Below are 27,251 nucleotides of genomic sequence, written 5' to 3' on the forward strand. Positions count from 1 at the left end.
GTCAGTGGTAGGGGAACTGCTTGCCATGGGTCAGTGGTGGGGGAAACTGCCCGATATAGGTCAGTGGTAGGGGGAACTGCTCTCTATAGGTCAGTGGTAGGGGAACTGCTTGCCATGGGTCAGTGGTGGGGGAACTGCTCTCTATAGGTCAGTGGTAGGAGGAACTGCTCTCTATAGGTCAGTAGTAGGGGGAACTGCTCTCTATAGGTCAGTGGTAGGGGGAACTGCTCTCTATAGGTCAGTGGTAGGAGGAACTCTCTATAGGTCAGTGGTAGGGGGAACTGCTCTCTATAGGTCAGTGGTAGGGGGAACTGCTCTCTATAGGTCAGTGGTAGGGGGAACTGCTCTGTATAGGTCAGTGGTAGGGGGAACTGCTTGCTCTAGGTCAGTGGTAGGACAAACTGCTCGCTTTAGGTCAGTGGTAGGAGGACCTGCTCAAAATAGGGCAGTGGTGGGTGAAACTGCTCGATATAGGTCAGTGGTAGAGGAAAGCTGCTCACCTGATAATTTGTTTTTGTTGTGTGTTGATACATGGACTGTCTCATGTAACTGAGAGGTTGGTCAGCTTTTTTTAGTGTAGGTAGAACCAGCTGTGGGCAGAATGAGATGTCACCATGATGAGTGGATGACAGTGTTGTATATTGGCGACTCTTTGACTGTATTGTATATTGACGGATGGGCGATAGTGTTGTATAATTATGACTTTTTCCCTGTGTAGGGGATGAGCTGAGACAAAAGATCGAGACCGAGCAGAGCGAGATCGAGCGCCTCCACCAGGAGATCCAGGAGTTGCAGTACCTCCGACAAGACTCCGACCTCGAGGACCTCAGCTCCTCCTCCGAGAGCAGCTACGATAGCGAGGATGAGGACGACCTGCAGGACAGTCTCTGTCAGCTCATCCACGACAATGAAGACCTCGAGGTCAGTCACTCATTGAAGTAGGACTTAACATGTTCAATGATATTTGGCATCTAATGATCTATTATACATAAGAAGAACTGGTTTATCTCAAGATTTATCTGTTTAATCCATTAGTCAGACAAAACATTTCTGTCACCCTTCTTCACACAAAATCGGCTGCCCCAGTGGTCCAGTGATGGAGTGTCTGCCACGGCAGCGGAAGGCCGGGGGTTCGATCCTCTGCCGCGTCATACCATAAGACGTTAAAAGATGGTATTTGTTACCCTGCCTGGTACTCGGCATTAAGGGGCTAAAACAAGGACTGGTCGGCTCAGAGTCAGTATACTGTGTCTGAGTGGGGTATTCATGTAGAACTGCGGCATGGTATCCCAGTGGGTTAGCACTCTAAAACCAGCACAAGTCTGAACTAGTACAAGCAGCCACACACGCACATGCATGCATGTCAATATTTGAATGTGATTATTTGAATAGCCCATCTGTAACAAATTGAGGTGATTAGATAGCTTGTCGTGAACCTTTGGCTCTTTCCATTCCAGAAAAAGAATGCTGAGTTATGTCAGAAGATCCACGAGGAGCGGATGATCTGCCTGAGCGTAAAGCTGCAGATCCGGCTGCTGCAGCAGAAACAGCTGGAGACATCGCAGACCAGTGTAGGAGGCACTGACAGGGAGACCTTCCTGTAGCAGTTGTCTCCCCTTCTGCATCATGCTACACTGCCAAAGTCTACATCATGCTACACTACCAAGCAAGGAAAAGATATTAAGAGTTATCCCCCTTGGATAGCATGGGCTGAATGAGTTTTCTCCCTTAGTGTTATTAGTAGGTGGAGCTGTATCTACACAGGGCCTGTCTACATGAAACACACATGCAGGTGAAGTCGGTTGTCTGGTTCTTCACAGTAAAACCCTGTTAGAACAAGGGGTCACTATTGAGGACACTACTGGGTTAAACACACTATTGCTGTGCTATTGCAATGGAGGTACAACTGGTACAATAGTTTGATGAGTACATTTACCTTCCTTGTGTTACTGGACATGACGACAAAGCCAAAGTTAGATGCAGCTGACTGGTTGGGAAGTAATTTGGTGTCAAGGCAGGTAACTCTGGATATTATCTGCTATGTTTTCAGAATGGATGCACAACTCTATGTGCACATGTGTAGTTTGGATAAACTCGAAAGGAAAACTTACGGAGTGACAGTAGATTTCTCAGATTGTTTTTTGGTCTATACTGTCGAAAGTGTAGCATGAATTATTAACAGTTGATATTTGAATTTGATATATAGAGGATATTTCATGTGTCAATTGAAATCTCATGTTTCTCTCATTAAGTGATGGGGAAAAGGAGATATTTTCACGAGTGGTGTTTTCATGAGTGGTGTAGCCCCAAGTGGAAATATCTCCTTTACCCCGTTACGAGATGAGAGGAACATGATATTTTACGAGACACATAAAATATCCTCTATATATCAATTACCCTGGAACATTTTTTATGTGGTTGATGTCACTTGATACTGTCCAGATAAACAGGGTTTCTCTATATGTAGTTGAACAAATATGTCTTGTTTAAGCAAAGTTCTTGTAATGGGTAAGCCATATCTCGGATAGGATGACCAACCACTTACAGAAACTTTGACAAAATATATTTTGAATAATGTCAAAATTTAAGAAATTGTTGCCATAACGACAAGTATGCCTGTGTTGAGTGCTGGTACAGTGAAGTGGATCTAGTCAGTGATGGAAGTGTGAGAGATGTATAATACCCAGTAGTTGTAGCGATCACTCTACCTCCAGGTGAAAGGGAAAGTCAGTCCTCAGTGTTGGCCTCAGTCTCGGAACTTTTCTCAATTTTCTTAACTAATTGGGCACTGGTGGCCTAGTCATATAAGGTGCTGTAAATTGATTTGCACTTTTGCGTCTGTGTGGTGTGTCAGAAACTTATAGTTGTGTGTTTGGATCCCATTTTGATAGATTGCATCTTTGCACCCCATTGATGTGGGATCGATGCTCATGATATCGCCCACTGGTCTGTGGTTGATTATTTACAGGCTGCCATCATATAGCTGGAATATTGCTGACTGCAACTTTGAACAGCAACAACAAAGGATTAGAATGGATGCTTGGCATACCTGAACACAAGGGAGTTTATGACGTGTGCGATCCTAGTGTATTATAAAGGTGCTAGTTTGTGTTGTAATGTCTGGAAACCTGTAGATCTAGCTTCTTGTTTAATGTGTAAAACATTGTAACCGGGTAGAATGTTTGTTATGAGGACATTGTTTTTAAAAAAAATGTTTTCGTTCGAATGTCCATAAATTTTATATGTTAGATATATTTATCATGTCTATCTATCTTGATATCACAGGCTTTTGGGAATTATTAAAACAAATTGTATCAGGGATCTATTAGTATTTATCTGTGGTTTTCGGATCTTTCAACCCCAAATTCACTTACCGGGTATGTGGGATAACATTAATTTTTTTATATTGTTTTTCATACTGTTTTGAAAAATATATGAGTAATCTCCAAACAAGATTGCCATTATTGCAAAGGGAGGTAACTCTTCAAATTGTAATTTATAGAAACACTGCTCTCCTGTGGTTCTGTTAAATCGGGCAGGTGTTATTTCATTGTTTTTGTCTTTCATACAGTGTCGGATATTACAACCATTTTGGAAGATTTTCCCCCTCTTTCAAAGTAATATACAGTATTGCCCTTTGGTTTAGTTACAATTTGATTTTTAGTTTCTCTGTGTTTCCTGACCATAGAGTTGCTTCATGGTTCAAGTATGAGTTTGTCAGTATGAAGACCCAGTTTTGTTCCCCACATGGTACGATATGTGAAGCATACTTCTGGTGTCCTATTTTCTTTCTCTTTGCTAAGAAAGTACCACATTTGCTGTAATAAGTGCTATTGGAGATTAGAAAATTTAGAAAGGGGATGCTTATTAAAACTATACACATGCTAGGTTTTTTTTAGAGATCAATCGACTGTGAACAAACGTCCTTAAAATGTTGACAAAACAAACACTAGTAACTTGCCAATTGTACGCCTCTTCTGTACTGCTGTTACCAGTAAAATTTCTGTAATATACACATGAAAATACAGATTGTGATGGAACTTTTCTGTCTTAGTCAGGGGCTGTTATAAGTAGTACTTACAGACTGATCTAGAAGTTGGTCCGGGGGGCTCACTGATGCAGGGCGCTTAATGTGGCAAATACGGTAATGAAAAAAGGCTTAAAGAGTGCTAAGCATGCTGTTGCAGTCATTGGACAAATACTTTTGAACTGTTTTGAAAAATGTCCGTAACTGAACAACACAAATACTGACTGTATGGAACAAAGGGGTTCGGAAGCTGTGAAAGGCTTGCTCTGTGATGCTGTAGAATTAACCTCATCATCACCAAAAGCCTGTGACAAACAAGCATTCCAGACATACCTGGAGGAAGGACTACTGAATGACTGCATGTGGAGCTTGTGTTTAGTGTGTGATGTATCCTTCAGTTTTGTAACTCTATGTGTATCCATTGCACACCACATCATCGATAACTCCCTGGCTTCCATTTACCCATCGCCTGTGGAGATGTACAGAACTGTGGGCAAGACTTGGTCCACAGCAATCTAGGATTGTCATTAAGTGAGTTAATGGGTCAGGTATTCAATCTCGGTGACTTGGCTGTGTTGGATTGCAGCCTGATGACGGGGATCTTTGCTCATAATATCAATCATTGGATTGTCTGGTCTAGAATCAGTAATTTTCAGGTCATTTAGCTGGAATAAAAACACAACAAGTGACTGAAGCCACTGTGTGGTGTAGTTGCTATATTATACCACAGAATGGAGGTACGGCTGGTTGGAGCGAGAGGAGAGCCAGGTGCTCAAATCAATGAGGTGTCAGTTTACAGTACATACAGACATTTTCTGAGCTTACAACATGTGTGACCCTTGTCTCATGCAAATTCATGCATGGTGTATTGTTTGTTTGTTTGTTTGTTTGTCTTAACTCTGCAGGATTCCAGGTATATTATGGCGACCAGACAATCCAGTGATTGATATTATGAGCAATGTTCCATGTCATCAGGGTACGATCACATGCAATGAACCAAGTCACAGAGTGTGACAACTTGATCCATTTAGTCGCCTCTAGCAACCAGCTTCAGTTGCTGGGGACCAGTTTGACCTGAATCCCACCTCTGGACATCCTAACATCACAGGAGATGGGGAAGATAGTGTACATCACGTACTGACGGTGCACAGTACATACAATATTATTATTATTATTATAATTACATCAGCGTTAGCAGCATCATTAATGTGAGGAGGAACATTATTTTGCTACAGTTGTAGCTCTCAGAACATCTTCGTCTTGTCTTGTACATAGAAAAGGAAACAGGTGAAGCTTTAAAAAGTTTTTGAAAATACTCAAAGTGGCACATTTTTGTACTGTCCAATCTGATATGGAGGGATATCCTTTCAGCAAATGTCTGGATGTGTAGTTATAAAGGTTTTGCTTTGATCACGCTGAAATTACCGTATTTGACGTAATAAGCCTCGCTCTAATAAGCGCCCAGGGCAATATTTGTTAATATATTGGCTAGTGAACAATCCCAATTAGCACCCCTTCCGATTGATCAATGTACACAAGACTTATTTATTCGTGTATAATACGCACTCGTGTGTTATATGCACCCTTAATATATATCTGTCGTATATAAACATTTCAGGATAAAAACATTACTATTCTAATAAGAGCCCCCTATTTCTAATTTTGAGAGCGCCCTGGGCGCTTATTACGTCGAATACGGTACTCTTGATTCAGTTGAAGGAAAATGAAGTAATCAATATTTACTGAATGAAACAATACACATCACCAAACTAATATATATCATTGATTTTTATTATATTTTAAGGCCACAATAAAGTAACTGTTAGATTTTCATTCCCTCACATTGTTTTATTGTCCCAAAGTATGTACTGATGAAGAGAATGTACATGCGTTTCACTTCTTTCTGTACTTGTTGAAATACAGTCACACTTAATGAAATAAATAAGAAAATGTAGACTGATGCCTTGAACAGCTTGTTTTATATAAATACTAGTGAAAACAATTTAAAGAACACCCACATGTGGAACGTTGTGTTACAATACCCACCAGCTAGCCATTAACTAAAGTCATATGAAAAAGTCGGGAGTTGTCTAACTTCTTTTGAGTAGCCATAATTATTATAGTATAATATAAATAAAAAAATGAAAATCTGATAATTCCTTTATTGTGGCCTAATTGTGCTATGATGTACGCAGTCATCAGTTGACAATGATACTTGAGACAATCTTCCTCCCTGATCACCCATCACTGTCATCTTCACCATGTATAAGACATCCGTATGGAGGGTCAACGTAATTGACAATTAGAAATGGAATTATGTCCATGGATCATATTATGGTATATGTGTCAAGTTTCTCAACATAAAGATTATTGTATACAATGTTGACGTTTGTCTTCTGTTATTGCTTGTTGATATATTTATATTGTCATTAATATTTAATAATGATATAATCAAGGTGCATGTGTATTCCTGCCCTGTGTCATGGGCATGGGCATGGGCATGGCACTACACTAATATTACTCTGGACTTTGGATCAGTGTGTACTCAAAATTACATTCTCAGCTCAGGTTTTACATAAATATTACAGTTTCATCGACCAAGTATCCATTCACTGCTGGATGAACAGAGGCAAAGTTCGAACAATTTTCACCTGATGAGTCACTACATGAAACGTGCAGGGCACAATCGAAGCTAAATAAGCTCTCATGTGTCATGTTTGCCTAGACTGCCTCCATGGTCTAGTGGTAGAGCGTCTGCCCAGATAGCGGAAGGTCCAGGTTTGATCCCCAGTCGTGTTATACCAAGCGATGTTAAAAGATGTACTTGTTGTACCCTGTCTGGCGCTCAGCATTAAGGGGCTAAAACAAGGACTGATCGGCTTAGAGTCAGTATTCTGTGTCTGAGTGGGGTAAACTGCAGCATAAAAAACGGCATCAGTCCGGACTAGTACAAGAAGCCACACACGTACATGCACGTCGCTACATACATGCAATAATGTTGTATGGGACGTTAAACCCCATTTCACCTCACCTCACGTTTGCCTGACATCGCCACCCATGCACCTACTTCTGACACACATATCCTGAAGATTTTATATCACTTCAGGTGGTTTGGTAAGGATGATTTGCCAATCTGTGAGGGGTTATCTCCAGTGAAAATAAAGTTTTCAGCAATATTCCAGCTGTTACGTGTATGATGGCAATATCTAAATAATTAAGTCAGGACCCCACAATCCAGTGAGCAACGTTGTGAACAACGATCAACACCATCGGGGTACGATGACACGTCAACCAAGTCACCGATGCGGACAACGCCATCAATTTGGTCACCACTTAAAACCAGAAAAGGTTGAAGTGAAGTAGGATTCACACTGCTGTGAGGAGTCACTGGTAAGACACAGGAAACAGGGTGTGCCAAGCTTGGTGGGTATATATTAACATTGGGGGCTTGGGGATATGTCTCAAGACCTTAGGATTTGTTTTTCTCCTATGTTCTCCTGTTGAATGCTTCCTTAATGTGATCGCTACATCTAATTACATGCATACACAAACTATTTGATTTCAACTGTTTTGTTTCACAATCCAATCAATATCAATGTTCTCTATATTAGGTTCACAAACATCACTTGATAAGCTACATGGCAAAGGCAGTTTCAAACAAACAACACAATACTTCAATGACAGGATGTGATGACACTTTTACTGTTTCAAAAAATATAACTATACCATGACATCTGTTGTCCTCATTACTGATACATCAATCCTGATGCCAGAACGTCACCCATTGTGGCAGAAAGATTATATGTAACAACTTTCCGATATTTGCACATGTGCACTGCAGCGGTTCTCAATGCTGATTGACCCCCCCAGCTCAAGCGGTATCACATCACAGTGCTTCATTGATGGGAACAATATCATCTGACGTCATCCAGTGCTGCTGAGGTCACAACTTAATAACATTACATAATCTGAAACATAGGCTGACCTCAGTCTTGTTTCTCTGTAGTCATCTTTCCGAGGCAAGGGAGTTAACTGACTGTAAAAGTCCACTTTCCACCCTTGCCGAACTGAAATTCTGGGGTCGATCGTAGCACCACCAGTGGCTATTATGAGTTATGTCCCTTCTATGACCCGCCTATTGACCAAACAGATCCCACCTCTCATATGACTTCCATTTACTTCTAACAAAATGGTGGCACCCGATCAAGACAATCTGATCGATAATCAAGATCTATAATTGTAATAAAACGGGTCTTATTTCGTGAAGTGCATCAAATCACGTGAGCACCTTGATTAAAAACATGAAATGATTTGGAAAATATCTGACGACACTAAGCTGACAGTACACATGCATTGCAAATCCTGCTATCAACTGAAATCTGAACGGCAGTTTACAAACCAGATGTCGATTTTGTTATGCGATTTTGATTGGACTATGCATAGTCTTGTTAGTTGAACCAAAATATTACTCCAGAATTCCAGCCTAGTTTGTCAAGGGTGGAAACTAGACTTTTATAGTCAGTTAACTCCCTGGCCTCATTCACACAACAGCAGGTTCGTCCTGGACTCAAACAGCGAGTTCACCATGGCCTCACGCAACAGCGAGTTCACCATACATGGCCTCACTCACGCAACAGCAAGTACAAAACTTTCACATAAAGTACACAACTTTGTTATTCAAACAACAGTGAATACACCATAGCAACAGCAAACAGTGAGTCATTTGCGTACTTGACGCTGAGGAAGGAGTCTGATTCCTTGTTCCACAGACACCGGCTGCCGAACTGCATCCCAGACTGCTCCTTGATGTTGCCGATGCTTACCACGGCAACCATCTTGTAGCGGCCACACGACAACGGCTTTATTTTCTCCATAATCGTCCCGGCGAGACTCTTTGAAAGACGAATGCAAGTCTCGGTATCGTACATCACATCCTGCAGACAGGTTACCATGGCGTCTTCCACCGTTCTCTCAATGGTGCCTGGATTCACCACTTTGGGACTTGGTTGGCTGGCCCCTTGAATGGGTGGCATCCGGTTGCTACGGTTACCAGACTTAGACTTCCTCTTGGTTGGTGTGCTTTTTCTTAGTTCTGCAAGTCTGAACGGGCCGTTCTGGCTCATGGTTGAATACACAGGGACAGACAGTGAGTTGTCTCCCCTTAATGGAGGCATCCTGTGGCCAGACAGACCCTCCATTGGTCAGAGACAAGGGAATCAGGGATACTATATCTAGTACGACCCTCACTTTAGACAGTGGAGTTATGAAGCCTTGTAGTTTTCAACTTTTGAAAGTAGTCTGAAGTTTTAAAAAAAAGGCACAGCTGAAAATGATCCTGAAAATTATGTTCTGGGCAGACGTGATGTTTTCAGAACCGAGTAAGGCAATATACAGCTTTAGCCACTTGTTCCAAGCTCAAGTCAAATAAACTTTCATCAGCTTCTATTAATATTAGACAAACCTTCTACTGAAAATGATACCTAGGCTAGTAGCCTCAACTGATACTTTTGGGAAGAAGGGTTAATTTTAAGATTGTCCCTGTTTGAATATTTGATGAAGACCAAGGTCTTGTCTCACTGGTCAAACACCAAACTTGTTTGGTCCAGCAAACTTAGGAAATCCTGCACGGCACTGAACAACACAATTAGGGGAATGCAAATGTCCTTTTTTGTTGTACCTTCAGTTAATAAACAAGCTGTTCCGTAAACAGTTCCAGATGTGATTTTGGTCATTCACAAGAACTTTTTATGTCATTTAGAAGGTATAAATCTCCAGGCGAATACTCCAATTGGTGATGAAAAAATGTAAAATTATGTATGTATTAAAACACTACACACATCATACAAATCCTATAAAGTATAATATTACTGATCCGAGAAACCCATACAAGATGTCAACCACAGGCTTCATAAATATGAATGTTCACTATCCCAAATCACACATATTCTGTCAAATTCAAGACACAAGAATAGTCCTGGTTAAGAGGGCCTTGTTGTTTCTGGAGTAAACATGTCCTCTTATCTAAACATCTGGTGCTGTCCAGCACTGAGTGACTTGGTACAGCCAACATGCAGATTGACCATCACCAGGTCACTCGTCTACAAACAACACAACACTTCTAGGATAATTTCCTGCACACTTTTCTTCTTTAAAGACAAAAAAGAATTGATGAACAGTACTGGATTGTTCTTGGACCATTCACTTGAAACGGGATTTCTTGGACGATTTAATTCTAAAAAACAGGAGTGTTGTTGAACAGTACAGGATTGTTCTTGCACAATTCCCTTGAATCAGGAGATAAAAGACAATTTCATGGAGTGCTGTCCAATTGAACACTAACCGGCTCTGGTTTAACACTTGCTAGTCCATCACTTTACTGAATGCTAAACAAAGCATTCTTCCTTGATTCATCCTTGAATTGTCACATCGATTTACTTCCAAATGTCACATCAAGGCAGCATTTTTACCAACAGTCCAGCCAGATCACAGCATCTGACACCAAGAATTTAGCAATCCAACTTTGAATGAGAACATATATTAAACATTGTTTTCCTGACAGATCCCAAGCCTCATCCAGCAAGGCACAGGAGGGTTGTGTTTAGGGAGTGAGCAGTGAGAGGGGACTTGATAGCATATCAGATCAAGGTCATTGCAATGGTCAGTGGTAACTTGGCCTGTGGTATGGGACAAGAGTTGACCAGGTGTGGGCAGTGTCCAGCTCGTTACCAGGCTCGGTGTAGCAGTAACTAAGGCTCACTGGATTAACACAGTGATTATGCTGGATTCACACAATTACTGAGCTGGATTAACACAAGCTTATCTGGAACCTTATCCCTGAACAGCTTCTTAAGCTACTTAAATCAAGTACCGTATTCGACGTAATACGCACCCAGGGCACTCTCAAAATTAGAAATAGGGGGTTCTTATTAGAATATAATTTTGGTGAAAGAGTTGAAAGATCTTAAATTTTGTGGTTTATGCTTACAACCTGAAATGATACAAAAGAAAAGTCTGTGCGTATTATACACGACAGATGTATTTAATTTCCGTAATTAAGAATTTAATTTCCGTAATTAAGGATGCATATAACACATGAGTGCATATTATACACGAATAAATAAGTCGCGTGTACATTGATCGATCGAAAGGGTGCTAACTGGGATTGTTCACTAGCCAAAATATATAGCAAATATCGCCTAGGGCGCTTATTAGAGAGTGGCGCTTATTACGTCGAATACGGTAGGTATAATCTTAAATCTCTGTTATAGGTTATGTTCTATTAGACCAAAGTTTATTTACAGATGAAAATGTTTGAAAAAATGTTTCGTATTGTTGGATAAAAAAGATATTTTCTGCCACAAAAATTACATTTTTGCAATGTGTTTTTTAGAATATTTTGGCTCATATTTTTAATTTAAAAAAACATCTGGTTTTGCAGCTGCAGCTGAGAAAATATCTGCTCTCAGGACAAGATCCTAGCCCAGTGGGACTCTGGGTTAGAATTGTTCCCAGAAACCTATGTTTGTTATAAGAGTGTAAACAAAACGTGAGGTCTGGCTCAGTGACTTGGTAAATTGCCTGTCATCACACCCCCATGTTTCAGACAGTGATTTGTCTGGTCTGGTCTGATTTGTTTGATGCCTGCACTCAGCAATACTCCAGCAATATGATGGTGGCCTGTAAATAAGCAAGCCTGGGCCCCAAACAAAAGTGATTGATATGAGCCATGTCCAGCATGACCCAAGTCAATGGCCAGACCAAACGATCCATCCACATAGTCACTATGTACAGCAAGTAGAGGTTGCTGGGGTTAGGGTTAGGGTTAGGGTTAGGGTTAGGGTACAGATTGCTGGGGTTAGGGTACAGGTTGCTGGGTTTAGGGTACAGTTTGGTTGCTGGGGTTAGGGTTAGGGTTAGGGTACAGATTGCTGGGGTTAGGGTACAGGTTGCTGGGTTAAGGGTACAGTTTGGTTGCTGGGGTTAGGGTTAGGGTACAGTTTGGTTGCTGGGGTTAGGGTACAGGTTGCTGGGTTAAGGGTACAGGTTGCTGGGGTTAGGGTACAGGTTGCTGGGTTTAGGGTACAGTTTGGTTGCTGGGGTTAGGGTTAGGGTTAGGGTACAGATTGCTGGGGTTAGGGTACAGGTTGCTGGATTAAGGGTACAGTTTGGTTGCTGGGGTTAGGGTTAGGGTACAGTTTGGTTGCTGGGGTTAGGGTTAGGGTACAGTTTGGTTGCTGGGGTTAGGGTTAGGGTTAGGGTTGTGGGGACCAATTATAACCTTGTCTGGTGCCATCCTTGATTATAAAGGGTATCATATCTCCTTTCTGTTTGGATATAGACCCTGGACCCTTCGTTTTGAGCCCAGTTTGAAGGACACGATCAACTGTTCTTTCTTGATTTATATCACCAGCAATCTCTCGTCACTTACCGTCACAAATACACGGAGCATGTCCCTGTTTAGTCCTCACAGGTCAGCTGAAATGGGGTTCAACAATGCATTCAAGATTATTGCATTTACATAGCGACGTTCATGGACGTGTGTGTGGCTCCTTGTATCAGTCTGGACTAATGCCAATTTATAGTGATAGCCCACCGAGATACCATGCAGCAGTTTATCATGAATACCCCACTCAGACACAGTGTACTGACTCCGAGCCGACCAGTCCTTGTTTTAGCCCACCGAGATACAATGCAGCAGTTTAACATGAATACCCCACTCAGACACAGTATACTGACTTCGAGCCGACCAGTCTTTGTTTTAGCCCACCGAGATACAATGCAGCAGTTTAACATGAATACCCCACTCAGACACAGTGTACTGACTCCGAGCCGACCAGTCCTTGTTTTAGCCCACCGAGATACAATGCAGCAGTTTAACATGAATACCCCACTCAGACACAGTGTACTGACTCCGAGCCGACCAGTCCTTGTTTAATCACCTAATCTTCAAGTGCCAGGCAGGGTAACAACGAGTACCATATTTTAACATCTTTTGGTATGATGTGCCCAGGGAATCAAACCACCAACCTTCTGTTCTTCGGACAAACACTCTACCCACTAGAAAAAGAAGTTAAGTACTCAGAAAAACATGTTTTTCAGCTGAAAATCTTTCACAAAATTGATTCACACATCAACAGTGCCTTGTCTCTGAATGTAAATCTGTGCAGAATCAATGGGTCCAGGGTATTAATCATAATAGTGGAAAAATAATACACTGGATAATCGAGGATGGTCTGTTTCATGCTCAATTAAACGTTTACCAACTCACTCACCCATAGCCCTGTGTCGCGCCCACGTCACAAATCAGGCAAACTTAAGCAATGTGAGTGCAGCATATGTGGCGTCTCCTTAGGCAGGTGACTTTATTCAAATATGTCTCTGTTCACCCAGGAGTGAATTTGTACCCAGTAGGATGAGGTGAGGTGAGGTGAAATTGAGTTTAACGTCGCGTCCAAGATTATTGCACTTATATTGCTGCTTGTGCTAGTCCGGACTGATGCCGATTTATAGTACTAGCTCATTGAGATACCATGCCGCAGTTTAACATGAATACCCCACTTAGACACAGTATACTGACTCTGAGCCGACCAGTGCTTGTTTTAGCCCCTTAATGCCGAGCGCCCGACAGGGTAACAACAAGTACCATCTTTTAACGTCTTTTGGTATGACGCGTCCGGGGATCAAACCCAGACCTTCCGCCCCCGGAAGGATGAAAATGGTAATGACTCTCAACCTTCTAGCGCCTCACATGCAGATTAAGTTGTTTACTCCCCAGGGAGCTGAGAACAAAAAGTCAAGTGCCCCAGATCCATTTACCAATGGTAATAATGCAGCACTCTGAACAAACATTGCGTATAGCAGACAATAATTTTTAATCTTTTACACACTGCTGCAACAGCACAAGGCGCTGCATATAAAGAAGAAACATGTATATAAAAAAAGAAGTGTATTTATTCCCCAGATCAATACACAGACTATATACAGATGGTGTACTAACTTGTACAGATGTTACATCGTTATCTAGAACACTATCTCACACACAGTGAAAACCCAAAACTCCACTTTCAAACACAAAACTACAGCGGAAACTCATAAGGTTCAGAGCTGCTAACCTGCAACTTGACGACGAGGAATAACAGGAATAAATGCGTCTGAATATATTCTCCGAAATAAAATTAGTAACTATTTGAAGGATTGACAGTATGTTTTGAAACAGGGTCATTGCAAAATCAAGGGGACATAACTCTGTATTGTACAAATCACACTGGAGAAGCATTGACAACTGAGACCAGTTTCTAATGTCAAGGTTTTCAATCAAACAACAAACTAAGTTTATGAGGTGAAGGAGGCAAACAATTGAAGAAACTTATTTAGTAAACACAAAACCAAACTGATTGATTAGAGATTTCCATAACTTGTCTGACATATATTTTTACAAAATTTGCTATATACGAGCGTATTTCACTTCATCATATTGGCTGAATTTGGAGCCAACGGTTTCCGACTCCGCCAACATCGTCCTGGTTTGCATCACTGATATTTTTCTTCCAACACAAACACTCGATATTGCTGGTATTGTAACGTTTGTTTTCATCTCAACTGTATCACAGCAGCATCAACGACAGTCCATCATGTAATGTATATTGACAGCAATGCCATAAAGCAATCTGGTAAAGTTGCTTCCCCGATCTGAAAAATATACAAATGAAGTCCCCTGGGAGGAACTACTTTTAATCAGATCAATACTCTGTTGGATGCCTATTAGGAATAAAATATATCTATCATGTTCGCCTATTTGTCACATAATACAATTTCTATTTCTAATATGTACATCTGGTAAACAGGTAAGCTTGGTATTGCCATTGAAAACAGCATACTTTTATGAATCTTATCCTGTAGGGTCTATTTGTTGTTTAATACCGCACTCGGCTATTTTCCAGGTATTGACAGTGGTCTGTAAATAATCAAGTCTGGACCAGACAATCGAGTGATTGATGTCATGAGCATCGATCCACACAACTGGGAAAGGATGACATGCCTCAACTAAGTCAGAGAGCCTGACCACCTGATCCCATTATCTATGGGCAATTCCCGGGGACTGGTTGTTGCCTTTGCTATTGTTTTTTCCCTGTGAGGACCCGGATGATATAGCAGAAATCTAGACCATTTCGCGACCTGTACTCTAAGCACATTTGTCACTTTAATTGACAGTATAAGCCTTATACTATAAGGGCGTATACTCACATTGATCAACAAAATGCAATACAGTTTTGGAAATAATAAGGAAATGTAGGTATCTTTGTGGGTAGCATCGGTAATGGTGACGAAGTTTTGATAAGTCATTTGCTTGGTAATTGTGCGATTTCCGTTTACACTATTTTGACTTACAGCACAAAGTAAATATTTCACCTCAGCATTGCTTATTTTATCATGTTTATATTTTTACAGTTTAAATGGACAAAATTTTCACTTAAGAAATTTATTAAACGCCTAAATATTCAGTGAAAATTATAGGATTAAAAGTACATTTCCATATTGTTTGGCTTCTAATACTAGCATAATTAATCTATTGTTGACCGTCTTAATCTTTTTTGTTGTTTAATACAGTTGCGTTTGCGAGTAAATCAACTCACGGCTCCAGTGGTCAGTGTCAGACAGCCGAGAAGAACTCAGAGATTAATGCCCCTATAAATTCAAAGCCAATTTGATGGAATCAAGTTGTTTGAAATAAGTGAAATTTGTTACTGTAGACACCTTATAATGTGGACAGTGTGTTCAGTGTGGATTGACAAGGTTCCCCTGTATCCAGTGTTAGAGTTCCTACCTCTTCAAAATATACAATAAAACATAAAAAAATACAACAACAAAAACAAAAAAACCTTGCTACACATGGAATGAAGAAAAATCAAATTCAAATTTCTAAATATTCAAAATCAAAATATTTTGATTTCACTAAATCTAAATCTCACACAAATAATACATGAAATATAGAGTATCACAGACATGGTTCCCAATACACAGGACCTGATTTGATTATTTTGAAACTATGATACTAAAACAGCAAACAAATACATCATGCTACTTGGGCTGTATACTCCCCAGGAAGTTGAGAGTCTCTTTATCCTAAAAAAACACATTCTACCTTAACATTTTACAATCTTGTATTCTGATCGGTCGCTTGCAGTATCAAATCCATGTTAGACCATGATCTTGCTTCATCCCTGGAGGAAACAAATATTTGACAGAGCATCGTTCTGAAACATGACTGGCAGGCAACTTAAAACACTGATCATCCTCGATACTTTGATACTGGATGAGGCGTGATACACTTGATATCAAAAGACACAAGGCTTAGATTCTATTTATCCACCAAATCATTCTTCCAACTTTTCCAGTTTGTAAACAGTAATAACCAGTGTCTTGTTTGTAAAAAGTACTGTTAACTAGTTAACTAGTCTCAGTGGCAGAGATTAGTGATGTCGTTTGATAGTGACATCATTGTAGTCCATGAGCTATGGTCACACAAAACCTGCAAAGTTTAACAATATTGCAAAATAATATTACCCCTCAATGATGGATGCCCATTTTCACACACATGTTTTTGGCTATTTGAGAGAGTGAATATTGCTATGTTACAATGATGATTACTTGAGATACTTCCCTACTACTGACTGCATGTCCCCATACATTGTGTACTGCCCCTGGTCTATAGACTCAATACTTCCCAGGTTTGTCTACACACTTCCTCCATCACCGTCAACACATACAGAGATAGACCATGGCGTGCTGACCTGCATCTGTTTAGTGAAGCCAATGTGTATGAAGCACTACAAAGCAGCCAAATGTATTCATGGCTGAAGGAGGAATGTAGGGTAAACAGACCTATGAATTATTATCAATGAAATATTATCAATGAATATCAATTAAATATCATTGAAATATTATTAATGAATATCAATGAATATCAATGAAATATTATCAGTGAAATATTATTAATAAAATATTAGTGAAATAATATCATTGAAATATTATCATTGAATATTAATGGAACATCATTGAAATATTATCAATGAATATCAATGAAATATCATTGAAATATTATCAATGAATAAAACATCATTGAAATATTATTAATGAATATCAATGAAATATTATCAGTGAAATATTATCAAAGTAATATTATCAATGAATATCAATGAAATATTATCAGTGAAATATCATCAATGATATATTATTAATGAAATATCATCAGTGAAATATTATCAATGAAATATTATGAATGAACTTCATTCATAATATTTCATTCATAATATTTCACTAATAATATTTCATTGATATTCATTGATAATATTTCATTGATAATATTTCATTGATGATAATTCATTAATATTACACTCAATGAAGTATTATCAATGACTACTACAAGGCTATGTGTACATTGCATCTGTTGATAGTTTTACAACTGGTCATGGTGACCTGTTCTCCCCATATGTACACAAACAATGTTATTTACACTAAAACATTTTCTACAAACATAAGCACTAAGGCTGGGACTTGGATACCACAAAATGTTGGGAGAAAACATACAAAGAATAAAGAGAAAGGAAAAGATTGCTCAAAACAGAGTCTAGATTTACATATTCAGCGGCCAGTCTAAAAATCTTCCTCGCTTTCAACAACCTGTGGCGGTGGTGATGGTGACCCCCCAAGGTCAAGGTCATCTCCAAGGTGAATGACCTCTTCCCTCTCACTGACATATGACTGATCAAAACTGTCCATACTGTAGTTAAAATCACTCATTTTGGATCTGTGTTCTGGAGATTCTTTTTCAGGAGAGGCCGCTCGATCAAGCACCTCCATGATATCAGACTGCTCCGAGACATCAAACTGTTTGGAAGCATCCTGACCTTCACCTTGTGACCTTGCTCTGACCTCTGACCTAGTACCATTACCAGAAGGACCCTGGGCTTTATCTGTTCTGGGTTTCCTGTCTTCGTGACGATCTTTCTCGTCCCCTCTTCCTTTCGTGTCGTCTTCTATTTGCTCTTTTCTCTTCTGTCCATCCTGCCCCGCTTGTGCTGACTTCACTGGCCCAGCCTTGCTCTCCGTGCTCTTGACCACCGGGGTCGAGGTGAGCGATCCAGCAGGGGACTCGGCCTCCCCCTGTCCGATGTGTGGGAACACCCCACTTGTATCCTGCAGCAACTTCTCATAAAGGTCATCTGTCCTTGCCGGACCTCCTATCATAGACTCGTTGGTCGGGAAGGGCATCCTTGACCCTGCTGCTTGAACTCTGGCACCAGGTCGAAGGTTATTCTCAGACACGACCGGACCGTAGGTAATGGGCAGCTCCTCTTCAAATGAGCCGACAGTCGGGTTGGCACGGTAGCTGGATGAAATGTCACCAAAATAGGCTGATGTGTTCGGTACGAAAGGCTTAGCACCGAAAGCCATCTGTTGCTGTAACCCTTGAGATGAGGAAGGCTCAGCTTTGGCGATGGGCATGGCTGACGTAGGGACGGACAGGTCCACACCGTTAGTGTGGGCAGGTTTGCTGACGGGAGTGTTGTGTCGCGCGAAGGAGACACCCGACAGCCTGGTGGAGGACAGGTGGTCGAAGGGGTTCATGATTTCGGACTGGTCAAGTCCTGCCATTGTGATCAGCTCACTCAGTCTGCAAAGACAACACAAGCATCAGACACAACTCACTGAAGGTATTCAGGAGGCACCTCAATTTGAACTAGATATATTTACATCACTGAGCATGCAGCAAGTCCTTACCCCCTCCATGCAGCATGTCCTTACCCCTACATGTCCTTACACCCTCCATGCAGCATGTCCTTACTTCTTCATGCAGCATGTCCTTACCCCTACATGTCCTTACGCCCTCCAAGCAGCATGTCCTTACCCCTACATGTCCTTACCCCCTTCAAGCAGCATGTCCTTACCCCTACATGTCCTTATCCCCTCCATGCAGCATGTCCTTACCCCTACATGTCCTTATCCCCTCCATGCAGCATGTCCTTACCCCTACATGTCCTTATCCCCTCCATGCAGCATGTCCTTACCCCTACATGTCCTTATCCCCTCCATGCAGCATGTCCTTACCCCTACATGTCCTTATCCCCTCCATGCAGCATGTCCTTACCCCTACATGTCCTTATCCCCTCCATGCAGCATGTCCTTACCCCTACATGTCCTTATCCCCTCCATGCAGCATGTCCTTACCCCTACATGTCCTTATCCCCTCCATGCAGCATGTCCTTACCCCTACATGTCCTTATCCCTCCATGCAGCATGTCCTTACCCCCTCCATGCAGCATGTCCTTTCCCTTACATGTTCTTACCCTGCTTCATGCAGCATGTCCTTACACCCAGTGTCCTTACCCTGCTTCATGCAGCATGTCCTTACACCCAATGTCCTTACCTTGCTTCATGCAGCATGTCCTTACATCTAATGTCCTTACCCTGCTTCATGCAGCATGTCCAGAAACTTGTGGAACTTCTTAAATGAGGCCTCCACTCCTTCCAGGAAGCTTTCATCGACGAAGGCGCCGTGTCCGCCGTTCATGCCCAGGTGGACGTCACTGACGATGCCCCCAGCGCTGGCCTTGTGTCGGAGGTACTTCATCTCCTCGCTAAGACGCTTGTTCTCAATACTCAGCTGACAACACAAAGATTACATATGACACAACAGGAGAGGACCAACAGTCTCCTACAGTGACATCATCCTTTTGTTTTGCTGGTATACCTCAAAAGTAGTCAAGATGCTGAAAATACCAGCCTAACCATCAGGAGTAATGTCTGGATTTCCCAGATCTTGGATGTTTGTCAACACTTTGAATAACTTCTCATTTATAAACATCCTTTAAAAAGGCATCTAATGTTGATTTTTGACTGGGTACAAAACACATTTCTTTGTGAAAGGGTCATACAGACATATGGGTGTTGAGGACGAATTTCATGTACTCCTTATCTGTGAGTTTTACCAAGATATCCGAAAACGTTTTGTACCCGCTAAATACCTTAAACAGCAATGTACCACATCCCTTATATCACTTATGTCTAATCAATCTTCTGGTGTAATCTACAGTCTAGCTCAATTTCTCCATGAAGCACTCAATATTCGGCAAGAACTTGTAAATACAAATGTCTCCTAGAAGGCACATATATGTTGAATGTATGTATACATTGTGTGTAGTTGTATATAGGCCGGAGGCCTTTCATACAATAAACTTCTTGTCTTGTCTTGTGACATACAACAGGCAGCACTGAATGAAAACAACTGCCGTTGTCTAATTGGTTCATGCTACAGATCAATGATGGAAACTGTTGTATACTCCCCAGGGAGCTGAGAATGATATTTGAGTGCACACTGATCCACTGGAGGGATAATAATAATGTACTTTGAGCATCATGTGCAGCATGGAAAAGTGCAACACAAGATTTTTATCATCATCATCATCATCATCATCATCATCATCATGGATGGACATGGATGCTGCTACATTGGGTGACTCACCCTGAGTTCTCGCTGCTCCGCCTTCATCCTCGCCACACTCTCCTCCTTCAGACTCCGTCGCAACATCTCCATCTCCACCTGCAACACAGACACACAGGTGTACAGCCACAGTGTGCTGAACTCAATCACTCACCACACTCGCGGGAATTCCAGGTCTGGCAACTGGGATGGGATGACATGCATCAACCAAGTCAGTGAGCTTGATCCCGTTAGCCGCCTCTTATGACAAACATAGCCTTTTAAGGCAAGCATGGATTACTGAAGACCTATTCTATCACAGATCTTCAAAGGTCCATTCATTATGTCAATCACTGGATTGTGTGGTCCAGACTCTGTGATATACAGGCTACTGTCACATACATGGAACACACACACCATCCTATAGTGTTTGGAATAGATTTGATGATCTTTTATGCCACAGTCAGCAGCATCACAGCAGCCTGCATAGACTCCAGACAGACAAACGGTCAGGGTACAATGACACACCATCAACCAAGTCTTCTGGCTGCACACATTTAACAATCAGCAATAAAGGTTTTGTTTGTTTGTTTGTTGTTTAATACCACCCTCAGCAATATTCCAGCTAAATGACGGCGGTCTGTACATAATCGAGTCTGGACCAGACAATCCAGTGATTGACATCATGAGCATTGACATATGCAATTGGGATATGATGACATGCATCAACCAAGTCAGCGAGCCTGACCACCCAATCCTGTTAGCCACCTCTTACGACAAGCAATATAGGTTAAGGTATTCAGCAATAGTACAACTGCTGCAAGACTAGTTTCCAGATTCTTGAACATAGAAATAGATAATCTGAAAAGCATTTTGATTTTTTTTTCATAAATGCAAACATACATGTTCACCACAAAAATATGTATCCACTAAAATGCAAAACATACAAACTATCACTGCTCACTTGGTGAAATATTCATATATATTTTTTAAGAACCCCCCCCCCCTGCAAAAAAAAAATCTTGTACATCTCTTCCATTTTATTGTTTCCCCACCTACTGATTAAGATTTATCAAAAATAACAGAACATGGAACACAAGACATCTGGACAAATGCTAGAAGACTTTACTGTTTTCCTAAGTTACCACAAAAGAATGTCATTCCACTGACCTTGACCTCTTTGGGGTTGGTCATGTCGATGGAGAGGTTGCTGAAGTCGAGAGGCTGCAGATCCTGGAAGGTGTTGTTGGTCTCGTCGAGGATGCTGTCGTCGCGGGTGATGATGACAGAGGCGCTGCGGTTGGTGCCCATCTCGCTGTTCTCGTCAATACTCAGCTTGCCAGGCGTGTGTTCAGGTGGGTAACCCCTGCAAGACATGACAGGGAATTAAAGTCTGGGAGTCCACTTCACTGAGTCCCAGAAACTCCAAATTGTTTTAAGGATTTATGCCTATCTGTGAGATAAAATGGGGTTTTACATCCCATTCAAAAATATTGTACTCATATAGCGACTTGATGTGTGCGTAGCTGCTTGTACTAGTCTGTTCTGATGCTGATTTTATAGCGCTAGCCCACTGAAATATAATGCCGCAGTTTAACATGAATACCCCACTCAGACAGTAGACTGACTCCGAGCCGACCAGTCCTTGTTTTAGTCCCTTTTGCCTAGCACCAGGCAAGGTAACACAAAGTACCATCTTTTAACGTCTTATGGTATGACATGGTCGGGGATCGAACCCCACACCTTCCGCTCTCCGGGTGGATGCTCTACCACTAGACCACAGAGGCCGTCCACTCTTCTGTATTAACTAATTCTAAGACATCTAACTTTCAAATCGTATTGTGCATTCTATTGTGTTAGGTGCACTCTTTGACTATCTCACCAACTACACACTGTACTTGAGGCATATAGGAAATCACAGTTTTGCAATATGGTATAAGTACTACCATCTAACATTTTAGAATATTTTAACAACATACAGATAAAATGTCAAATCTGGAAGATAAAAGATATTTTGCAAATATCATAGCAAATGTACTACCACTTTTACCATTGGGTAGATGGCACTTCTGTACCAGACCATATTTGGGGGGCAGGAAAAATAAGAAATTCTTTCTAATCCTGTCAAATGTTGTGATTTTCCATAATCTCTGAATTCATGTCCTGCCTTGTTACTTTATGTAAAGAACAAATATGCCTTTCACTGTTTAGGAACCCATTTATCCAGCCATCCCTGTTAAGAAGGTCTGTATAACTGAGGTAGTGTTTATAGAGATCTGTATTGCCTCACTTGTATCTGTTGGCTCGAGCTGCGGTCCTCCAGGGCAGGCCAGGGCTGGGGCGGGACGTGTTCAGGAACCCGGCACCTGGTCGGGCTCGGCGCCGGGCAGAGTTGGAGCTGATCTGAAATGAAGTCTGTGTATCAAAACTGGGTCCTCTGTTCCAGCTTTCTGTCAAGGAGTGGCGGCCACAGTGGCTCAAATCTGTACCTAACCAGTTATAGGTGTTCCAGGACAGGGTTCTTACTTACCAATGTAAATATAAAGAGATACGTCTACACCTTGAAAGTTTCATTTGGGGATAAATAGCATAACAACCTGCCCTGCAGAAATGACAAGCAGTTCTAGTTCATAAGTCCCCGGTAAGCTACGCTGGTTGTTTGAAGTGACTGAATGGATAGGTTGAGCTGGGAGTTGTGATTGATTTTGTGACCAGACAATCCAGTCATTGACATTGTAAATAAAGAATGTGCAAAGATATTTTTGAAGCTGGATGTGTGGGGACAATTTGTGAATTATTTCAACAGGTGGGTTCAGAGGAGATGATTGCTGACGACATGTAACCTTAGAACTGACACAATGAAATCCACGGGAATCCAATATGGCTGCCACAACAAATTTGATTGTTTGCTGTTTAACGCCACACTCAGCAATATTCCAGCAGTATGACAGTGGTCTGTAAATAATCGATTGATCGACATCATCAATGACATGCATCAACCAAGTCAGCGAGTCTGACCACCCGATCCCGTCAGTGCCCTCATATGATAAGCATCAGTTGCTGAAGACAAATTCTACCCCGGGGGAGAAGATGATGGAGTAGAGAGACTCACCCTGATCGTGGTTTTCTTTGCCACGCTATGGTTGAGGCCACGCGTCACACGTCTCCGGCTCCGAACCTTCTTCGGATCAACAGGCTCCTCTGCCTTTATCCATTTGTACTGAGACGAGAAAAGGCAAATATGGACAGGAGTAAGAGAGATGTGTTTCTGTGGCCACCTTTAGGCCTTTGCTGTCGGTTATGTTTTAGTTTTAGTTAGACCATCTGACCATCAATTTCTCAATTTGGTCATCCGAACAGAATAAAAAATGATTACTCAAATTCAGCACGCAAACATTTTTAAATTTCGGGATTTTTAAAGGATGGTTTGTAATGAGAAACAAGGAGTTTTTATGTAGTGAGTGACAAAACATGACAGAGATGCTGACCTCGGTGTCCTGGCCGTTACTGTTGATCATCAACTGCTCCATGATAGAGTGAACCAGGTCTCGGTCTGCAAAACAAAACATGTGGTATACTCCCCAGGGAGCTGAGAAGGCAATTAGAATACTGACTGATTTAATATTGGGCTGATAATATGTAATGTCCTTTGACCACATTGTCTGGTGCAACGTAAATATACCTTCGTTGTGAGGGACAGAGTGAACCAGGTATTGGTCTGCAGGAGACATATTTTATTTAGCGGTATGAATCAGATTTCAATCAATTAGAGTGGTCTACCCTGTTTACTTTATGTCTTTTGGAGTAGCTAGATAATGGCCGATCTTTCTGTGACATGAGTAAGTCTCTCACCTCCCCAGGGTTACCTTGGCAGTGTTTGTAAGTGGCTTGTATCTGTGTAATGTTACGCTCTGTCTGTTCTTACTAGTTGAACTTGGAGCGTGTACTGGAGCAGGGTGGTAAATATGACCAATATGGTACCTTTATTAGGCATTACTGGCACACTGCTATCATTCAGGAAGTTTTGTTTTTTGTTGTTTAACACCGCACTCAGCAATATTCCAGCTATATGATGGCTGGCTGTAAATAATCCAATCTGGACTAGACAATCCAGTGATTAATATCATAAGCATCAATCCAAGAAATTGGGATATGATGACATGCATCAACCAAGTCAGCGAGCCTGACCATCCGATCCCGTTCGTCACCTCTTACGACAAGCATAGTCGCCTCTCATGACAAGCATGGGTTGCTGAAGACCTATTCTAACCCGGATCTTCACAGAGTGAGTGAGTGAGTGAGTGAGTGAGTGAGTGAGTGAGTGAGTGAGTACGGTTTTAAGCCGCTTTTAGCAATATTCCAGCAATATCACAGCGGGGGACACCAGAAATGGGCTTCACACATAGTACTCATGTCGGGAATCGAACCCGGGTTTTCAGCTTGGCGAGCGAACGCTTTAAATACTAGGCTACCCGACTGCCCCTTGAATCATTCATGAAGTAGTAATCTTAATTGTGCATATGGTAGCTTTACTTGCAAAGTGTATGCTGCAGTAAATGTTGGCCAGTTTCTGTGTGTTGAGCAGGAAGTGCTTCTGTTTACTGATGGGTCCACGGTCAGTAAATATGAATAGTGCCTGGTGCTATACAAGTATACTATTCTTATCATTATTTTATGATTCAGTTAAACATATTTTATGTCAGTAAGAAGTTTGCAGTAGTCTGTGAGACCAGTCTGTCATTAGGCCTCTGGTACTGACCTATCATGGGATTGGCTCGGACGTCGAGCACCACGAGGGTGGTGTTGTACTTGAGGACGTCAAGGAGGACGCGGGCACCACTGGTGGAGATACCGCAGCCTTGCATGTCCAGTGCTGGAACACAGGAACATTGTCATAACACGAGAACATTGTTTTAACATGAGAACATTGTTATAACACTAGAACATTGTCATAACACAAGAACATTGTTTTAGCACGAGAACATTGATTTAAGTTGGAACATCATTATAAGAAGGGAATATCATTATAAGACAAGAACATCGTTATAAGACAAGAACATCATTATAAGACGAGAACATCATTATAAGACAAGAACACTGTAATAAGACAGGGTCATCATAATACTACGGGTATATGTTGTTGGTACTTGACATCCAGTGATTCACTTCACCATCCTTTGCTCTGTAACATCTTTAGTCAAAGAACAGTGTTAGTCCTTGACCACAGCAGCTCAGGAACTCCATCAGTCCGAGAACACCATTTACTTTGGACCTCATTAGTCCTCAACCCCATGAGCCCAAGAACCCTGTAACCCAATAGCCCTAAAGCCCCATTAGCCCTAGAGCCCCATAGCCCTAAACCCCATGGCCCTAGAACCCCATAGCCCTAGAACCCCATAACCCTAAACCCCATGGCCCTAGAACCCCATAGCCCTAGAGCCCCATAACCCTAAACCCCATGGCCCTAGAACCCCATAGCCCTAGAGCCCCATAACCCTAAACCCCATGGCCCTAGAACCCCATAGCCCTATAACCCCATAACCCTAAACCCCATGGCCCTAGAACCCCATAGCCCTAGAACCCCATAACCCTAAACCCCATGGCCCTAGAACCCCATAGCCCTAGAGCCCCATAACCCTAAACCCCATGGCCCTAGAACCCCATAGCCCTAGAACCCCATAACCCTAAACCCCATGGCCCTAGAACCCCATAGCCCTAGAACCCCATAGCCTTAGAACCCCATAACCCTAGAACCCCATAGCCCTAGAACCCCATAACCCTAGAACCCCATAGCCCTAAAACCCCATAACCCTAGAACCCCATAGCCCTAGAACCCCATAGCCCTAGAACCCCATAACCCTAGAACCCCATAACCCTAGAGGCCCATTATGCTAGAGCCCCATAGCCCTAGTGCCCCATAGTCCTAGAACCCCATAGTCCTAGAACCCCATAGCCCTAGAGCCCCATAGCCTTAGAACCCCATAGCCCTAGAACCCCATAACCCTAGAACCCCATAGCCCTAGAGCCCCATAACCCATAAACCTAGATTACCATTAGTCCCAGATCATCAAGTGGTTACTCTGCCTCCTACCTACCTTTAAGCCACAGGTCGTCCTTGAGAGCCTCCGCAAGCACCGTGGCGCCCTCATCCCCCAGCATGGGGTTGCTGTTGATGGTGATACGGCGGATGCCGGGCATGCGGTCGAGGTCGGGGCGGCGGTACCGAAGGCTGTCACGCCAGGCTTCATTGTGTCGCTTCACTGCCTGGTGCTGCAATCAACGCAAACACATCAACACAGGCGTCCACATCGACAACTGGGCCATAGCTGTCAATATCTTCTGGAGAATCGGAAAAACTTTCAAACTTTGTTGCTGAAATTAATTCCCCATGACCTCAATTGTCCTCATGACCTGTGAGTGAGTGAGTGAGTTGATGAGACTTCACACTATGGCAGTCAAGTGACAGGGTTATAAACTGACGGGTACCCAGGCAACAACAGCTGATCAACTCATTACAACCTGCGAGAAATCAGGAGATTTTGTCAATGCACAAGAAACTGTCATGGAATTGTTGTTTAAGCTGAAAATTAACATAAATTCTTCAAATAAAATTATTTCAACTAGGCATATTTTCAGAAAATATTGATGAATATTCAGGTTACAATGAACTGGCATAGCTAGCAACAGCCATATGACAACTTGAAGGCAGTGAATGTTGTTTTACGCCCCAAACTAGTGGCTGAC

General features: G+C 41.9%; 3 protein-coding genes across 5 annotated transcripts in view; 1 reads left to right on the forward strand and 2 right to left on the reverse strand.

The window, feature by feature from the left end:
- Positions 1–6,152, forward strand: part of LOC139461054 (ralA-binding protein 1-like) — a 28,643-nt gene extending 22,491 nt beyond the window's left edge. For all 3 annotated transcript variants that reach the window (XM_071242566.1, XM_071242568.1, XM_071242567.1), the window contains exons 13-14: positions 719–921; positions 1,458–6,152. In XM_071242566.1, coding sequence (XP_071098667.1) covers positions 719–921; positions 1,458–1,604 — 350 coding nt within the window. In that variant the 3' untranslated portion in view covers positions 1,605–6,152. The remainder of the gene's footprint in view (positions 1–718; positions 922–1,457) is intronic.
- A 2,548-nt stretch (positions 6,153–8,700) lies between these two features.
- LOC139460606 (dynein light chain Tctex-type 5-like) lies at positions 8,701–9,225 on the reverse strand. The gene has a single exon (XM_071242072.1). The coding sequence runs from the start codon at positions 9,223–9,225 to the stop codon at positions 8,701–8,703; it is 525 nt and encodes a 174-aa protein (XP_071098173.1).
- An 8,220-nt stretch (positions 9,226–17,445) lies between these two features.
- LOC139460608 (centrosomal protein of 78 kDa-like) overlaps positions 17,446–27,251 on the reverse strand; it is a 159,784-nt gene continuing 149,978 nt past the window's right edge. The window contains exons 7-15 of the mRNA XM_071242074.1: positions 26,603–26,777; positions 25,267–25,380; positions 23,996–24,060; positions 23,620–23,727; positions 22,798–22,910; positions 21,678–21,873; positions 20,550–20,627; positions 19,495–19,691; positions 17,446–18,701 (exon numbers count right to left, since the gene is read on the reverse strand). Of these exons, the coding sequence (XP_071098175.1) occupies positions 17,681–18,701; positions 19,495–19,691; positions 20,550–20,627; positions 21,678–21,873; positions 22,798–22,910; positions 23,620–23,727; positions 23,996–24,060; positions 25,267–25,380; positions 26,603–26,777 (2,067 nt within the window). The 3' untranslated portion in view covers positions 17,446–17,680. The remainder of the gene's footprint in view (positions 18,702–19,494; positions 19,692–20,549; positions 20,628–21,677; positions 21,874–22,797; positions 22,911–23,619; positions 23,728–23,995; positions 24,061–25,266; positions 25,381–26,602; positions 26,778–27,251) is intronic.

Source organism: Haliotis cracherodii, unplaced genomic scaffold, assembly GCF_022045235.1.
Source record: "Haliotis cracherodii isolate W230 unplaced genomic scaffold, xgHalCrac1.p SCAF_14, whole genome shotgun sequence".
Classification (NCBI taxonomy): Eukaryota; Metazoa; Mollusca; class Gastropoda; order Lepetellida; family Haliotidae; genus Haliotis; species Haliotis cracherodii.

Bases quoted from the DNA above. Each gene is read 5' to 3' on its own strand.
- LOC139460606 (XM_071242072.1), bottom strand. From the start codon at position 9,225: ATGGAGGGTCTGTCTGGCCACAGGATGCCTCCATTAAGGGGAGACAAC.